We start from the raw sequence: 19,739 nt of genomic DNA on the forward strand, positions 1-19,739 counted from the left end.
CATTTTTATCTTCCTCAGTATTTGTTTATATTATTAATATGTTATGTATTCATATAACAAAATAATGATCTTACCTTTCCCTACTCGACAAGTTCTGTTTTCATTTTCTGTGACTCAACTCAACAAGTACATTACCTAATGAAACACCACGAAAATCACGAGAATATTCAAATAACACCTGATTTGTGAACGAATGAATTACAAGAGCGTAGCGGATGGTATCTTTGCTTGGCTTTGGAATGCTTTCTTAAACATGATAAAGTACATAAGTAATATGTTTCTTGTGAGTAATATTAATAAATACTGAGCTAAAAACTGATGTATGGATAGAAAAACAAAAGAGCATGTAGGTAAGATAGTTACCGCACTCGGAATAGGTCTGCATAGTATTTACAGACCCGGTGGCCTTTTAAAAACCTCGATCGCTACGCTCTCTCGGTCTTCAAATCGCCACCCGGGTCTGTAAATACTATGCAGACCTATTCCTCGTACGGTAACTATTACTTCTTATTCCTTGAGATTGCCAACAGCTTAGACAGTTTTATATTAGTCTTTTTTCATAACAGAAGTATTTATGAATCTCTTTTGGGATATCATTTGAAAATGAACTGACTGAATTTTTAGCATGTCTGAAAGGTGCATGCATACTTACGTTGACAATGCATATTACCATACCCCCACAAAACATAGTTATCCTCCGCCTTTTTGAAGAAAAAAAGGTGGATATAGAAATTGGCTCTACTTACAAAATGGTACTTATTTGACTTTTCCTTTGATTTTTTTCCGCCATTTTTATTCATACAAGGCGTAATAAAAGACACACAAGTACAAACAGAATGAATATGATCATCAGAAAATGTACTGTTATCTATTGTTCTTAAAGTCACACAAGTACCTCTGGGTTTGTACAGCTGTCCGTCCATCTGTCCGTCTGTCCATCCTTCACATTTCCATGTTATGTCCAAAGCTGTGTCATTTATCAAGGCACAAATGTTTGTTATAATTAGACGATGTGTCATGCACAACAACCTTACCGTACCTCCAAGGTTGAGCTAACATTTGGTGATTAAAGGTAAGCATTGTCTGATTGAGGGTATATGTCTTGTCTGTTCAATAACCCTTATCCATGAAGGGATTTTGAAAGTACATGGCACAAATGTTCACAGTAATGTAACGATGTGTCATGCGCTAAAAAGCAGTCGCCTACCTCTAAGGTCACAGTTTGAGTTCAAATATTAACACGGTCTGTTACAAGATGTATTGTTTGTCTGGTCGATAACTTTTTCTTAGATCAAGGGATTTTGGAATTATTTGGCACAAATGTTGATGTGTCTTGCACTAAAACATTTGCCTACCTCCAAGGTCAAGGTCACAGTTGGAGGTCAAAGATAAACATAGACGACATGAAGACATGTTATGTGCAACACCTAAAACCCTACCTCAAAGGTCAAGATCACACTTGGAAGTCAAAGTCTAAAATAGTCTGTGACAGTGTATAATGCCAAGTCAGGCTGATGCAAATTGAATTTCACTGATGAATTGCCCACATACATGTACCTTAATCGAGGATTTGGCACGAAATATACCCTGTAACCGACCATATCCTGTTTGTCATATTTTGTGGCTTTCAATAGTGATAACAAGTATACAAATGTATTTCACTTGACACATACACAGCAGTTACATGTATTTCATTATATTTTTTTAATGAATTTATTGTTACTGGTATGTGCATGTCTAGCATTGATCAAAATTTTGCACTGAAAGTCCAGATCCATAGCTCACGAGTTACTAAGTACTAAGTCGTGGCGATGAGATAGCTAAGTTGTGGCCACAAGATACTATGTCGTGGCCACAAATTCCTAAGTCATGGCCACGAGATAGCTAAGTCGTGGCAACTAGTTACTATGTCGTGGCCATGAGTTACTTAGTCGTGGCCACCATATAGCTAAATTGTGGCCAAGAGTTACTATGTCGTGGCCAAGAGTTCCTAAGTCGTGGCAATGAGATAGCTAAGTTGTGGCCACTAGAGACTATGTCGTGGCCATGAGTTACTAAGTCGTGGCCACAAGATAGCTTAATTGTGGCCGCGAGTTACAATGTTGTGGCCACGAGTTCCTAAGTCGTGGCAACGAGATATCTAAGTCGTGGCCACGAGTAACTATGTTGTGGCCACGAGATACTATGTTGTGGCCATGAGATACTATGTCATGGCCACAAGTTACTATGTCATGGCCATGAGTTACTATGTCATGGCTACGAGTTACTAAGTCATGGCCATGTGATAGCTAAGTCGTGGCCACAAGATACTATGTTGTGGCCACGAGTTACTAAGTTGTGGCCACGAGATAGCTAAGTCATGGCCATAAGATACTATGTTGTGGCCACGAGATACTATGTCTTGGCCATGAGTTACTAAGACATGGCCATGAGATAGCTAAGTCGTGGCCATGTGATAGATAAGTAGTGGCTACGAGATACTATGTCGTGGCCATGAGTTACTAAGATGTGGCAACGAAATAGCTAAGTCATGGCCACAAGATAAATAACCAATCAGATTACACCATTTATATGAATTTCCCTAATTAACCAGACATGTGCTTTAGTACAAGGATGTCCCTACTTCACCAGCCTGTAAAAGTGCCATTTATACAACTTATTGACTTATCAATAATTTTTAGCTCGACTTTTTTATTTTTGAAAAAAAAAGTAGAGGTATTGTTATAGTCAGGTCGGCGTTGCCGTTGCCGTTGCCGTTGCCGTTGCCGTCCGAAAACTTGTACCTGGATCATAACTTTTTTATTTCTTGGTGTATTGTCTTCATACTTGGCCACAACAACCCTTGGGACAAGACCTTTCAGTAGACCACACTAACCTTGACCTTCATCCATAAATGACCTTGACCTTCAAGGTTAAAAGTCCAATTTTTGCTTGTTCATGCTGTTATTGGCTGTTACTTTGTTATTTTTGAATGGATTGTCTTCAAACTTGAACATAATAATCTTCAAGGATATCCCTTAAAAATAACCAGTCAGACCTTGACATTCACTCATCAATGACCTTGACTTTGAAGGTCAAATTATTGAAATTTTCATTTTTTTGGCTATTATTGGCTGTAACTTTGTTATTTTTGAATGGATTGTCTTCAAACTTGAACATAATAATCTTCAAAGATAACTGTTAAAAATATACCGAAAGACCTTGACCTTCACTCATTAATGACATTGCCTTTGAAGGTCAAATTATTGAAATTTTCATTGTTTTGGCAGTAACTGACTGTAACTTTGCTATTTTTGAAGGGATAAACTTCATATTATAACAGAACATTCTTAAGGACCAGACCTTGTTGTTAATCAAACCCAAATTTGCTTGGGCTCTTTAATGACCTTGACCTTGAAGGTTATATTACTGAATTTTCTCAGATTGTGCATTTATTGGTGTGTGTGTATGTATAGTATATGTATTATATATAAATATATATATAAATGTGTGTGTGTATATATATACATATATGCAGGTATATATATATATATATATATATATATATATATATATATATATATATATATATATATATATGCATGTATATATATATATATATATATACATATATAGATATATATATATATATATATCAAATATATATATATATATATATACATGTATATAATTATGTCATGTTTTTCTATTTTTAGAAATTGCGTCATTTTTTCTATTTTTAGAAATTGCGTCATTGTTGCTATTTTTAGAATTTGCGTCATTTTTTTCTATTTTTAGAAATTGCGTCATTGTTGCTATTTTTAGAAATTGCGTCATTTTTATCTATTTTTAGAAATTTCGTCATTTTTGTTCTATTTTTAGAAATTGCGTCATTGTTTCTATTTTTAGAAATTGCGTCATTGTTTCTATTTTTAGAAATTGCGTCATGTTTTTCTATTTTTAGAAATTGCGTCATTTTTTTTCTATTTTTAGAAATTGCGTCATGTTTTTCTATTTTTTAGAAATTGCGTCATTTTTTTCTATTTTTAGAAATTGCGTAATGTTTTTCTATTTTTAGAAATTGCGTCATTTTTTTCTATTTTTAGAAATTGCTTCATTTTTTTTCTATTTTTAGAAATTGCGTCATGTTTTTCTATTTTTAGAATTTGCGTCATTTTTTCCTATTTTTAGAAATTGCGTCATTTTTTCTATTTTTAGAAATTGTGTCATTGTTGTTATTTTTAGAAATTGCGTCATTTTTGTTCTATTTTTAGAAATTGCGTCATTATTTCTATTTTTAGAAATTGCGTCATTGTTGCTATTTTTAGTAATTGCGTCATTTTTTTCTATTTTTAGAAATTGCGTCATTTTTTTCTATTTTTAGAAATTGCGTCATTGTTGCTATTTTTAGTAATTGCGTCATTTTTTTCTATTTTTAGAAATTGCGTCATTTTTTTCTATTTTTAGAAATTGCGTCATTGTTGCTATTTTTAGTAATTGCGTCATTTTTTTCTATTTTTAGAAATTGCGTCATTGTTTCTATTTTTAGAAATTGCGTCATTTTTTTCTATTTTTAGAAATTGCGTCATTTTTTTCTATTTTTAGAAATTGCGTCATTGTTGCTATTTTTAGAAATTGCGTCATTGTTGCTATTTTTAGAAATTGCGTACTGTTGCTATTTTTAGAAATATGCTTAATGTTTCTATTCATATATATACAAAATATATAAACAAAACTAATGTGACAAGACAGACCAACTAAATTTATAAAAAGGAAACATCAATATATGTTCAAACCTTTCTATGTTTGCGTTTAGAAAAAGTAAAAAGTCGAGGGTTGCCCCCGCCCGGCGGTGGCTCTTGTAAATTTCGCGTCACTTTGACCCTGACTTTTGACCCAATGACCTCAAAATTATTAGATGTCATCTACTGATCAAGTGCAATGATGACTTAGTAACTCTTGGCCTTGACATAGTATCTCGTGGCCATGACTTAGCTATCTTGTGGCCATGACTTAGTAACTTGTGGCCACGACATAGTAACTCGTGGCCACGACTTAGCTATATGGTGGCCATGAGTTAGTAACTCGTGGCCACGACATAGTATCTCGTGGCCACGAGATAAATAAAAACACACACCTCACCTTTGTGCCACCGTATAAATGTTATTTGCATTCATGATCAAATAATTGAATTTTGCTCATTTTTGTATTGCTGTAACTAACTTTATCTTTTTAGCTCACCCTGTCACTTTTTAGCTCACCTGTCACAAAGTGACAGGGTGAGCTTTTGTGATAGCTTTTCGTCCGGCGTCCGTCCGTCGTCGTCCGTCGTCCGTAAACTTTTACTTTAAATGACATCTCCTCATAAACCACTAGGCCAATTTCATCCAAACTTCACAGGAATGTTCCTTTGGTGGTCACCTTTAAAAATTGTTCAAAGAATTTAATTCCATGCAGAACTATGGTTGCCATGACAACCGAAAGAAAAAACTTTAAATATCTTCTTTTAAAAAACCCTAAGAGCTAGAGCTTAGATATTTGGCATGAAACATCTTCTAGTGAGTGTCTACCAAGTTTGTTCAAATAAAAGCCCTGGGGTCAAAATTGGCCCCGCCCCAGGGGGTCATTGATTTTCCCTATATGCATATAGTAAAAACTTAAAAAATCTTCTTTTAAAGAACCCAAAGAGCTAGAGCTAAGATATTTAGCATGAAACATGTTCTAATGAGTGTCTACCAAGTTTGTTCAAATAAAAGCCCTGGGGTCAAAATTGGCCCCGCCCCAGGGGGTCATTGATTTTTCCTATATGCATATAGTAAAAACTTAAAAAATCTTCTTTTAAAGAACTTAAAGAGCTAGAGCTAAGATATTTAGCATCAAACATGTTCTAATAGGTGTCTACTAAGTTTGTTCAAATAAAAGCCCTGGGGTCAAAATTGGCCCCGCCCCGGGGGTCATTGATTTTCCTTATATGTGTATAGCAAAAACTTAAAAGATCTTCTTTGAAAAAACCCAAATAGCTAGAGTTTAGATATTAAGCATGAAACATCTTCTAGTGAGTGTCAAAAAAATTTGTTCAAATAAAAGCCCTGGGGTCAAAATTGGCCCCGCCCCGGGGGTCATTGATTTTCCTTATATGTGTATAGCAAAAACTTACAATCTTTTGTGAAAAAACCCGAATAGCTAGAGTTTAGATATTAAGCATGAAACATCTTCTAGTAAATGTCTACAAAGTTTGTTCAAATAAAAGCCCTAGGGTCAAAACTGGCCCCGCCCCAGGGGTGTCATTTTTTTTAACTATATGTGTATAGTAAAAACTTTAAAAAAATCTTCTTTTAAAAAGCCCAATGAGCTAGAGCTTAGATGTTTAGCATGAAACATCTTCTTATGGGTGTGTGGGGGGGTGATGGGTGGGGGGGGGGCTATATACAGGTGAGCGACCTCAGGGTCATCATGGCCCTCTTGTTTAGCTCACCTGACCACAAAGTGGTCAACGTGAGGTATAGTGATGTCCGGCGTCTGTCTTGTACGTTGTGCATCATCAACAATTGGGTTGTTAACAGTCTAGCAGTCACAGTTTTGATTGGATCATCATCAAACTTTATAAGAATGTTTGTCTCAATAAAATACAGGTTGAGTTCAAAGATCGGTCATCTCAGGTCAAAAACTAGGTCACAGGAGCTAAAAATAGAACAAGCTTGTTAACACTCTAGTGGCTGCAGTTTTCATCCAAATTCCCTTGAAATCAGTCAGGAAGGTTTTGTTGATGATTTCTAGGTCAAGTTGGAAGATGATTCATCCCGGTCAAAATTTAGGTCACAGGAGCTAAAAATAAAAAAAGCTTGTTAACACTCTAGGGGCTGCAGTTTTGATCCAAATATTCTGGGAATTTGTCGTAAAGATTGTTGTGATGATATTTAGGTCAAGTTGGAAGATGGGTCATCTCCGGTCAAAAATAAGGTCACAGAGACTAAAAATAGAAAAATCTTGTTAACACTCTAATAGCTGCAGTTTTGATCCAAATATTCTAGAAATTTGTCGGAAAGGTTGTTTTGATGATTTCTAGGTCAAGTTCAAAGATGGGTCATCTCTGGTCAAAAACTAGGTCACAGGTGCGAAAAATAGAAAAAGCTTGTTAACACTCTAGTGGCTGCAGTTTTCATCCAAATATTCTGGAAAATGTCAGAAAGGTTGTTTTGATGATTTCTAGGTCAAGTTTGAAGATTGGTCATCTCTGGTCAAAAACTAGGTCACAGGAGCGAAAAATAGAAAAGCTTGTTGACACTCTAGTGGCTGCAGTTTTCATCCAAATATTCTGGAAATTTGTCAGGAAAGTTGTTTTGATGATTTCTAGGTAAAGTTTGGAGATGTCTCATCTCCGGTCATAAACTTGGTCACAGGAGCTAAAAATAGAAAATCTTGTTAAAATCTAGTGGCTGCAGTGTTGAGTTAAATATTTTGGAATTTTGTCAAGAAGGTTGTTTTGATGATTTCTAGGTCAAGTTTGAAGACAGGTCATATCCAGTCAAAAACTAGGTCACAGGAGCTAAATATATAAAAAATATTGTTAACACTCTAGTGGCTGCAGTTTTAATCCATATAAGATTTTCTTATATGTTACAATATAGTAAAAACTTTAAAAATCTTCTTCTCTTAATTGACAGAGGCTAGAGGTTAGATATTTTGCATTGTACATAGCATAGGGGACCTTTTCCAAGAATGTTCAAATCATAGCCTGTGGGTCAAAATTGGTCCAGCCATAGGGGTCGTTGATTTACATTATGTACATCGTGTAAAAACAGAAACTAAGGCAAATGTTTTTATGCCCCCACCATGTAATGGCCGGGGCATATAGTGTTACCCTGTTCCGTCATTCCGTCCTTCTGTCATTCGGTCATCATCAGTTTCCGTTCATTATCTTAAGAACGGTTGCACACATATGGATATGTCATGAGAAAATACAGGTCAAGTTCGAATGTGGTCATGGTTCGATGATTTTTTGGCAGAGTTATGCCCCTTTTACTTTGAAAATAATATGAAATTTCAGTTTCCGTTCATTATCTCCTTAACGATAGTACACATTCAATTCAAAATTGACATATGGATATGTCATGAGAAAATACAGGTCAAGTTCGAATTTGGTCATGGTTTGATGATTTTTGGCAGAGTTATGCCCCTTTTACTTTGAAAATAATATGAAAATTTCAGTTTCCGTTCATTATCTCCCCAACGATACAACACATTCAACTCAAACTTGACATATGGATATGTCATGAGAAAATACAGGTCAAGTTCGAATTTGGTCATGGTTCGATAATTTTTGGCAGAGTTATGCCCCTTTTACTTTGAAAACAATATGAAATTTTCAGTTTCCGTTCATTATCTCCCCAAAGGTACATCACATTCTATTCAAACTTGACATATGGATGCGTCAAAGGAATGCGCAGGTCAAGTTCAAATTTTGTCATGGTTCAATGATTTTTGGCAGAGTTATGCCCCTTTCACTTTGAAAGTAATATGAAATTTTCAGTTTCTGTTTATTATCTCCCCAATGGTACAACACATTCAACTCAAATTTGACATATGGATATGTTTTTGGAATGCCCGGGCCAAGTTCGAATTTGGTCATGGTTCAATGATTTTTGGCAGAGTAATGCCCCTTTCACTTTGAAAATAATATTAAATTTACAGTTTCTGTACATTATCTACCCAACAGTGTTACATATTCAACTTAAATTTGACATATGGATATGTCAAAGGAATGGGCAGGTAAAGTTGGAATTTGGTAATGGTTTGATGATTTTTTTTGGCAGAGTTATGTCCCTTTCACTTTGAAAATAATATAGATACATCTTAGGAATAAGCAGTTTATGTTTGAATTTGGCCGTGGTTCAATGATTTTAGACAAACTTATCTTTCCTGAATGTTGGAAAAATTTTGAACTTTCAGTTTCAGCACTCATACTTTAGCCATTATTTTGGCTACAAATATGCAATATGCTACTTTTAAAAGGTTAAGACTGAATAATTACAGTGCCTTGAACATTGTATGAAAATGGTTTGCGTTAACATTGAAAAGTTTTAAGGGCTTTGAACTTAAAATGAAAAAAATAATTAATGCACCATCTGAAATTTTGGCTGCATGCGGGGGCATCTGTGGCCTGATGACACATTTCTAGTCTGAATAGAAGAAAGCTTTAGCTTAGATATTTGACATGAAACAATTCATTGATTGATTGATTGAATTTCACGCTTGGGGTCTAAATTTTGCCCTGCCCAAGGGGACAGTGACCTACTTTCTTGTTCTTTGATAATTATACAGCTATGAAATTTGGACCATGTGTACCATTTAAGATGTAAAATTGAACTTTGATATCAGCTGACCTAGATTTTGATGATGTGACCTACTTTCTTGTTTAATGTACATCCATGAATTTGGGACCATGTACACAGTTTTAGATGTAAAATAGAATGGCCTAGATTTTGATGATGTGACCTTCTTTCTTGTACTTTGATGTACAACTATGAACTTTGGACCATGTGCACAGTTTTAGATGTAAAATTGAACTTTGTATTAGCTGACCTATATATTTATGATGTAAACTACTGTCTTGTCCTTTGATGTACAGTCATGAAATTAAGGTCATGTGAAATGTGACCTTGACAACCAAATTCACTAGACTCAACTGCATTATGGCAAAGTTCAATAGTATATAAACAAAAATAAACTCTTCTCTTCCTACACTTCTATTTAGTGTTGTATTTAGGAAATAGATATCAATTCTGAGTGCATTGTTGTAGAATAATGCACGGTTTGAGTTCAAATGCGTATTAATATAATCACGAAGGCCGATAGGCCTGAGTGATTAATTACAAAGCATTTGAACGAAAAACGTGCATTATTATACAATAATGCACGAAGAATTAATATTTATTTCCATTCTAACACGTCAAAAAAAAATAGAATTATTATTATAAAGTTGGACTTTTTGTTTGGTGGTTTAATTTGTTTTCGCCTGAGAGTTTCCCATAGAAACGTTCTTTAAAGGCTGTTCCAGTGGGTTGAAAGAAACTGTCGTTAAATCTACTGTGTGTAGAAACATTTTGAGAATAACGAATTTTGAAAACTTTGTTTGTTTATTTTATTTCACTTCATAATTTTCAAGCGAAATACAAATTATTAAAAGTGAAATAAATGTAAAACTTAACTCGTTTGCGACATTAGAATAGCGTACTTGATATGATTGTTTTGCACGTGCTGTTTGGCGCTACAATGTGACGTCACGTAAACAACACTTAAAACGTCTGTACAGCGTTAACAACTGAATTAAAGATATTGGTGTTCGGATTCATTTTCTTAGTTAGACCATTTTCTTTCATTCTAGATAGCTTTCACAACAAATTTCGACAAAAAATGTTTTTATTTATCAGATTTTTTAAACAAAATGGCGCCCTCAATGTGAAAATACACAGGGAGGTAATAAGAACGGCATGTGCATTGTTGAAGAATAATGCACGCTTCGGGCCTTCTTTGTTTATATAGAAAAAAATCCGATAGTGTTAGAATATATAATTAATGTGGTGGCATAGCATTTTTCAAAAATGCAATTTTGTTGGAGTTATCATTGTCTTTTCAAACTAACATATCAATTATCAGTATATCTAGTAGTTATTTCCTTTTTCCAATAAAATTTAATTTATTTTGTGTTTAAATATCAATGTCGTGTAGATTCACCCAGTTATTCATCTCCCTGAGAAATGAAGAACATAACAGCCATAACACTCTTAAATTTAATTTTGAGTTGTTCCTCTTAACAGACTAGTATTGGTAATGCATACAGGGCTTTAGTTTCATTTGTAATGCCAAAATAAGAATTTCTTTATATTGTTCTTATATTGTAGATGGTAGAATGACAAGACCTTGGATTCAGAAATTTTATAAAGCACTTGTAGACTTCCTAAAGAAAAATAAAACAAGTTTGAAGGATGTAAAGATTGTTGGTACATGCGAAGAAAACCTGGAAGCTGTGTCAAAAGCTTTAGAGTTAAACAAAAATAAAACGTAAAGTTATTTTGTATCTTTCAACTTCATAATTTGATACTTGTGTAACTAAATGAACTGATATGATATGCTTATCTTAAACTTTTAATGTTCACTGGATTGTCTGTTATCTGTGTTAATAACAACTAGAAAACATTGAAATGTGATAATTGTAACCTGAAAAAAATCATATTTAGACTAATAGATTATGTTTGACCACCAGAGATGAAAATAGAAATATGCTTTAAATCAAAATACATGTAAGTTGCTTGTTAGATTTTGATGAAACTTCAGATTGTAGACCGTAGGTGGTTCTCAGTACTAAAACTGGTGAAATTGTACAGATTTTCTAAATAAATGACTGACAGAGCGAAAAAAAACCCAAAAAAAACCCTTTAAACAACTCTTCCTTAACCACCCTGTAGATTTAGATGATCAAAATGATCATGGAGTAGTCATTGACAAAAATCGTTTTAATCATCACAGTCTGTTGAACAAGGAACATCCTGATATTTAAATCTTTTACATGTCAACCACAATTAAGTGCAATCATGGCCCTCTTATTAACATTTTAAACAAATTATTCAAGTAAAGTAAATGTACAACATCTGAGACAATTATAAATCTTAAAAAATATATATTGGTTTTGATTTTCAGTTGAATATTTGCTTTTCTTTTATAATGTCTTTTATTGTTTTAACAGGGGTACATATAGAGGTGAATCTTATAATGAAACCAGGGTGTAAACAAAGAGTTGAAAGAAGAATAAATGGGGAGTTGCAACATTCAATACATGCATTGTATATTGGAATACCCTTATATATGTTTGTACATGCATACACTTCTTAAACTTCCTGTGATTGTTTTCTATTTTTCTTCTTAATTGTTTTTCACACATTTGTTTGGATGTTTGAATATTTTGTCAAAATTTTAGTATGTGAAATCAAATGATATTTTTAGTGAGATAACTGCTCGATAAATAATTGTTTTTGGACAGATACAATTTATTAAATAAATAAAATATTCTAACAGTGTTTGAAAGTGAATATAATAATGATGTGTTTCACTGCTTTCAGATTTATAAACATAGACAAATTGTCTTTTGTATGAATATTGCTTAAAATATTACCTTGCAAGATCATGTTGATATTGACAGTTGTTCTTGTCTGTTTCTAAAGTCTTATTATGCCCCCCTTTAAAGAAGTTGGGGTATATTGTTTGCATCTGTCTGTCACCATAATTTGCTTGGTCCATCGGTCCTTAGACCAAATGGTTTCCTATCAATAACTAAAGAATGCTTTGGCCTAGGAACTTCAAACTTGGTATGATGATTGTTCATGACCAGTAGATGACCCTAAGTGATTTTGGGGTCAAGGGGTCAAAGGTCAAGGTCACATTGACCTTGTAGGTAAAAGCAGTTTCTGATCAATAACTTTAGAAAACTTAGGCCTAGGAACTTCAAACTTAGTATACTGTTCTCCTCTTAGTTCATGGTACTTAACACTTTAAAACAGTAAAGAACACAAACAATACACTTACACAACAAAAACTGTCATAAACTGTATCATTTAGTCATTTTCCTGCTATATGACACAAGGAAACAACAATATATTCAATCAAAATTAGTTTTAATTTGTCAGATGTAAACCGTGTGTCGGCCATTTTGAAAACAGTGTGTCATCATTTACCTCGCGGTAATGGTGTTTTATTTAAGTTTTTCATGTTTCAGTTAAAATTTCTTTAAGTTATTTTGCATAATTTTGAATATTAAAAGTATTTTTACATTGTAACTCAAAATTTATTTTTTGAACAAACAAGAACATTTAGAAAATGATGATTGTTTCAGACGTATGCACAGATTTAATGGACTATTGTTGTTTTTTGCAGAAGTTTGTAAAATGTTGTTCAGTTTTACGTAAAAATCTATAGATTTAAATTATTTTGCACAAAACTTTGTTGTTGAGGTGTTTGAATAAAATACTTCTATTCTGACCAATTATAACAATGGTCACATGAAAATATGCCATTACCGTGAGATAAGTGATGACGCAGAATTAGTGATGTTGAGTATATGTTGATTGTTCATGACCAGTAGATGACCCCTATTGATTTTGGGGTCAAGGGGTCATAGGTCAAGATCACATTGACCTTGTAGGTAAAAATGGTTTCCGACCAATAACTCAAGAACTGAAGTTGCTTTGGTTGATATTTTTAATTAAAATAAAAATGCTATTGGTATACTTATGTCAAGGTCTTATGTGTTATAACATTGGCTGTCATTAAGGATGTCTACATGATTAATAAAATTTATGTATATATTATTTGGTAAGATGTGTGATAACTTTGTCATAATATTGCTGCATACATCCTTTACGATTGCAATTACCTAGCAATTGACTATTCATGACCAATAGATTAATGCCTGTTGATTTTTTGATCACTAGGTCAAAAGTCAGTCATTATAATCTGACCACATGACTGATTGGGTGCCGATAGGGTGCATACATGTTTTACAAACATATCTTGTTTCTATTATAACTATAAACTATAAGTATATATGCCTTCATAAGATATCTTTTGGCCTTAATTTATTTTTAATATTGCACATGTTATTTTACCACAGCTTTGACAAGTGATTAAAGTCTTTAGAAATTTGTCAAAATTTGCAATTTCTTCACAAATAATGCAGTATATGAAAATTGGTTTGGCAATAATTAGTATATGTTATGAAAGTTGTATGAAACAGATAAGTAAACTTTTAAGGCAAAACTGAGAAAGTTGCATGGCTTTATTTTCCTTTTTGTGAATATACATTATTTATTATTGTTAATACATAATCAGTTTAATCAGTTTTATTTTTTTATGCCCAATCTTAAAGATTTTGAAGTATACTATGATGGGGTGGTCTGTATGTATGTAGATGTATATATATCTTGACTGAATGCAATGTGATTTGTAAAAAATTGTTATTCATTTTGTTTTATTCTGTAATTTTTATTTCTTTTTTTTTAAACATTATTTACATTCCATGTAGTAATGAAAGGATTTTTTGTATTATTATATGCCCGAAAGAATTTCGGTCATATTATGTTATACCCCTTGCGTCCTTCTTAAGTAGCAATTTGGTTTTCTGAGCATAACTTAAGTTCCATTTGGCCAACAATATTCAAACTTCATAGGATTATTGTCCATATTGGGTAGAAGACCCTCTTGATTTTAGTGTCAGATAGTCAAAGGTCAAGGTCACAATTACCTTAAAACTGAAAACAGGGCCCGCTCAATAACTTAAGTATAAATCAACCTACAGCTGTAAAATTTTAAAGGATGAACAACCATGTCCAATACATGACCCCTGTTGATTTAAGATCAAAGGTCAGGGTCACACTGATCTTAACACTGAAAATTGTGGTTTCCGGAGCATAGCTTAAGTTCCATTTGGACCACAGTGTTCAAACTTCATAAGATGATTGTCAATATTGAGTAGAAGACCCCTTTATGTTATACACATGGCGCCTTTTGTCCATCCGTCATAGCATTTTTACTTACAAGATAACAATTGATGGTGTAGCTAAATTGGAAACAGCAACTGTATATACATATATGAAGATTCTTCAGCTATAAAGGAGGATTGCTTTTTTGAAGGAGGTGATACTTTATTTGATTCCCATGTCTTACAAATGCTTCATCCTTACTAAAAAAAAAAACTTTGGGGTATTATAATAATAAAAATGCTCCGCCTAGCGGTGCTCTTGTTTAATTTGCTTCAATCCTTGTAAAGTTTTAACAGGTACCATGTTTAAAAAGTTAAATACTGTACAAATGTGTACAAACAGATTATCATTTGGCTCATTAAGGCTCTCGTACAATTATTTGAATGACAAAGAAAAAATTTGTAACTGTATAATGATTTGTTATGGTAATGAAGATTTTTTAAAATTCTTTTCTTCATTTCTATTTATATATTAAAGTTAAAAGCTGGTCCAATATATTAAACCATATTTAGTAAACAGGGATAATGCTTTGATATTTAATAGATTTTGCTGAATGGGAAACTATCTAAAAAAGTTATGAAGTGAACCAACATAGAAAAATCATTGATGTTGCAGACTCTCTTTGATTTGTGGAAAGTAAAATATGTGCCATTTTAATTTGTAACAATTGTACATAAAAGTGTTTGCTCTTGCTTCGCTTCATTTGTTCGCTAATAAGATCATTATACCTCCACACAACAAGGTTGTAACTTGTTGTAAGAGAGGTATACTGGAATCAGCTTGGCCTTCCAGGCATCCGCCAATTTTTTCCTTTTTCGCCCAATAACTTAAGATTTCTTTGACCCACAGTCTTAATATTAATTTGGTATATAGATTGGACATGATTAGTAGATGAGGTCACCAGGTCAAAGGTCAAGGTCACAGGGACCTTGACTAAGAAAGCTTTTCATATTTAGTATTCCCATTGGTCATAATTAGTAGATACCCCTGTTGTCTTGTCCAGAGCATAACTCGGTTACTATAAATCAGATTGACTTCAAACTTTGTATGCATGCTTCTTTCAATGACCCAAAGTGCAGTGCACATGAATCGATACTTTGCACTTCTAAATTTTTGAGTTATTGCCCTTTGTTAGTATGTACTTGAAACTTCATAGGATGATAGATCTCATGAAGGAGAAGTGCAGTGAACAAGAACTAGAACTCTGCACTTCTTATTTTTTGAATTATTGACATTTGTTAATGTTCATACTTTATTTTTGTCTGGGCCATTTCTCATAAACTATAAAAGCTATGTACTTGAAACTTCATGGGATGATATCTTATTGAGATGAAGTGCAATATTAAAAAATTAGTACTCTGTACTTGATGATTTTTGAGTTATTGCCCTTTGTTGTCTTACTTTATTTTTGTCTGGGCCATATCTCCTAAACTATGAAAGCTATAGACTTTAAACTTCATAGGATGATAGATCTTATTAAGAAGAAGTGCAGTGCACAAGAACTTGTACTCTGCACTTCATGATTTTTTAGTTATTGCCCTTTGTTAATTTTTATACTTTATCTTTGTCCGGGCCATTTCTCCTAAACTTTAAAAGTAAGTAAGTAAGAAAGTAAGTAAAATCTTTATTCGCTGAGGCTACACATTTGGTTACCCAATCTTCCATGTGGGCCTCAAAACATAAATACATGTATACATAAAATATACATAATTTACATCATGGTTATACAGTGAAATTTTCAAATAACAAACATGAAAACACAAAATGCATAATATATACATAAAAGTGGCATAAAAAACACAAACAATACTAACAACAAAACAAAAAACAATGTACATTCAAACAAAATACATATTCAGACCACAGTTGCATGTACATGATAATGTGCATACATTACTTTACACTAAATCTATGCAAGATCAAGGTACTTATGTGAAATTCCAACTGAGATTGGAATTTTCCAATAGTTTCAGATTTACGAATGGACAAAAAGGGATATTTTTCCATAGTTTAGGGCCCGAATAAGTCATAGATTTACTTAAAATTTCATTTTTTATGTGTGGCATAAATAAATCTGAATTTTTTGCTGACCTAAGGTTATGCTCATGTCTTTGGTGAATAAATTGAAATTTGTTTTTCATGTACTGTGGAAATGAGTCATTGTTCAAAGATTTATACATAGTGACAGCTTTCTTGTATTTCATTCTTTCATCAAAACCTATGGACATGAAACTTTATAGGATAATAGATCTCTTTGAGATGAAATGCAGTGCACAAAAACTGGTAATCCATGATTTTTGAGTTATTGCTCTTTGTTAATTTTCATACTTTATTTTTGTCCCATCCAGTTCACCTAAACTGTAAGAGCTATGGACTTGAAATTTCATAGATCAGATGATAGATCCAATTGAGAAGAAGTGCAGTTTACAAGAACCAGAACTCTGTACTCCATGTAATTGTAAAAGGGGTGTTTATAAATTACCTATATTTAAGAAGAAAATGCCTAAGTGACAGCTATACTGTTCACAAGGTGGCACATCCGACTCGCGGAGTTCTTGTTATAACATGAAAATACTTTATCTCTGTCTCTGTACTGTTGTCATATTTATAATTATGTATTATGTACAGTAATAACCAAATGATTCTTCGGGTTGGATGTTGTGCTTACCAACTTACTATTGTAGTGCTGAGCTTTACTGAGCAGTATTGAGATTTATATGGTGACATATTATTGTTCATAAAAAATGTTGTGTATGACTTTTTTTTTCTATAAAAAATATTGTTTTGCTTAGTAGTTTATGTTTCTGCTATTCATAAAAGCGTTTGCTACTGTGTATTCATGAACATTGTAAATGGTATTAAATGATTGTTTTGCTGTTTGCAGTAGTCAACAGATAAAACACCTAACATTTACATACTTTAATTTGTTGTGGAATCATTTCCCAATGTTCTTCATGAATCAAATATCAAGTGAATGATTGGGCAAAAATAAATTCATTTCATATAATATATATTGTAACCAAATTTTAATTTGTTGTTTGTTGTGTTTTAAAATTTTAACTATATTAGATTTGATGTGCAAACATAAATAATAATGCAATTCTATGTTTATTAGACTTGTTTGATTATTTGCATGATTGGATTTTACTACAGGTAACAAAGAAAATGAACCTTTTAACAGTTATTTGATTATTTAAAGTGTAAATTATATGCTGGTTATACATCTATTTGTAAATTTGTTTAATTAAGTTTTGTCTCATAAAAATTACAGTGTTCTTTTAGTATGCCTTTTGATGCTTCACATGGAAGACTAAAACAATTTTGCTATTTTAAATACCACAAGAGCAAACTTAATGTAAAATTACTAATGTTATCTTATACAATATAAGATAGAATTGATTTTTAATTACTCATTTAAATACGAAGTACATAAATGTATGTGACATACAGTTTTATTTCTATACAAATACAGCATGTACAGTCTGTCCATTCCATTAAAAGGCAGAAATTTATATATGTCAGATCTATTTCATCAAAATTCCTGACAAGACTAATTTGATAAAGTCTTGTACATGTCTCTTAATGACCCTTATAAATATGATGTATGGTTAAGTCGAGACTGAAATAATGTTAGCTTGGTGGTCATTTAAGACTTCTTTTACTTTAAATTGGCATACTTTTACTTTAAATTGGCATATCAACATGATTTGATTGATTATAAGAAAAATAATAACCTTTATTTTGATTAAACATTGTGATACAGTTTGTATGTTGCTATTTTTCTAAAATTTGAATTGCTACTACTTTCAATTATTACTCATTTAAAGATTAATTCTTATAGTTGATAGTTATTTTTGACTTAACTTTTTGACTGATTCTTATGATAAAATTTAATTCAAATGACATGAATGAACAAAACCCATATTCCCATGAGCTTATTTCATGTAACATGCTTCTTAACTTCTAATTTATGTGGGTTTTGAGAATTGAGTACCGCTCAAGCTGGTACTAGGGGGCGTGAGGGATGTTGCACTTATTCATTATCCTTCATGTACAGACTCGATCAAACCGAGTCTGCAATTCTTATGTTATTTTGTTGTGATTAATGCTTCGGAGGGATCACTTTGTTTCCAGAATTTTGATGTGCTAAATATTATCGAATATAAACCTTTGTGTTTTGCTATAAAGTATTTTCAAGCAAGTTGTGAAAGGGCACTTTAAATATATTTAATATATAGAGGATATTGAATGAGTGTAGGTTTAATACTAAATTTATTGAATGAGTTGAATAAAAAAATATTATGCTCGCCAGAGGCTTGCATACTATGATATTATTCAACAAGTTCAATAAATTTAGTACTGAATCTACACGAATATAATATTCTATTTATCACATGTATAAAATAAGAATGGAAAACTGTTAAAAAGAGACTTTTTTCATTGACAGGCCTATAGTCTGATAGTGTAACGCTAACATTAGCGCGCTTTAACGCTAGCGCGCTTTAACTCTATGGTCTTATATAGCGAAAATGACGTCACATCAAAGTGTTATTACATTAAGTGTAATATTGTTTTTATTAAATGGCTTTTTAACACTCCTGCGCCGCGGTTTATGTGATAAAAATGTATTTAAAATAAGAAAACATCAAAAATTTAGGAAAGAATATGTAATTTTAATAGAGAAATAAACAAGTTAAGTGGAAGATAATATTCTCAATATCAAATTTTTGTTTTCTTTGCTGCAAAGGTGATAGAAGTCATGTTTATGTAAATTTATTCATAAATACAAATTCAATTATGTTTGATTAAATTGTATTATAAGTTTGAAATGGGAATAAAATTGATCATTTAAATATGTTGTTGTTGTTCTTACAACTATAGTTTATGCTTTATTTATTAATATCTTAAAAAATCGACCAGCCCTAGTCCATTTTGATAATTCCAAGTATAGTAAATATGCTGGACATATCTTGAGAATAGTAGACTATCACATTTATCTTTACTTTACACAAAGTGTAATGGTGAGCTTTTGTGATCCCTTTTCGTCTGGCGTCCATCCGTAAACTTTTACTTTAAACGACATCTCCTAATAAACCTCTCAGCCAATTATATCCAAACTTTAACTTGATAGGAATGTTCCATTGGTAGTCAACTTTAAAAATTGTTCAAAGAATTTAATTCCATGCAGAACTCTGGTTGCCATGGCAACCGAAAGAAATTTAAAAAAAA

General features: G+C 32.4%; 1 protein-coding gene across 1 annotated transcript in view; it reads left to right on the plus strand.

Moving 5' to 3' along the window:
- Positions 1-18,180, plus strand: part of LOC132720173 (uncharacterized) — a 62,272-nt gene extending 44,092 nt beyond the window's left edge. Inside the window, exons 5-6 of the mRNA XM_060704215.1 lie at positions 10,881-11,040; positions 11,723-18,180. Coding sequence (XP_060560198.1) covers positions 10,881-11,040; positions 11,723-11,765 — 203 coding nt within the window. The 3' untranslated portion in view covers positions 11,766-18,180. The remainder of the gene's footprint in view (positions 1-10,880; positions 11,041-11,722) is intronic.
- Positions 18,181-19,739: the final 1,559 nt, after the last annotated feature.

The sequence above is a fragment of the Ruditapes philippinarum genome, unplaced genomic scaffold, assembly GCF_026571515.1.
Source record: "Ruditapes philippinarum isolate M1 unplaced genomic scaffold, ASM2657151v2 ctg784_1_1_1_1, whole genome shotgun sequence".
Taxonomy (NCBI): Eukaryota; Metazoa; Mollusca; class Bivalvia; order Venerida; family Veneridae; genus Ruditapes; species Ruditapes philippinarum.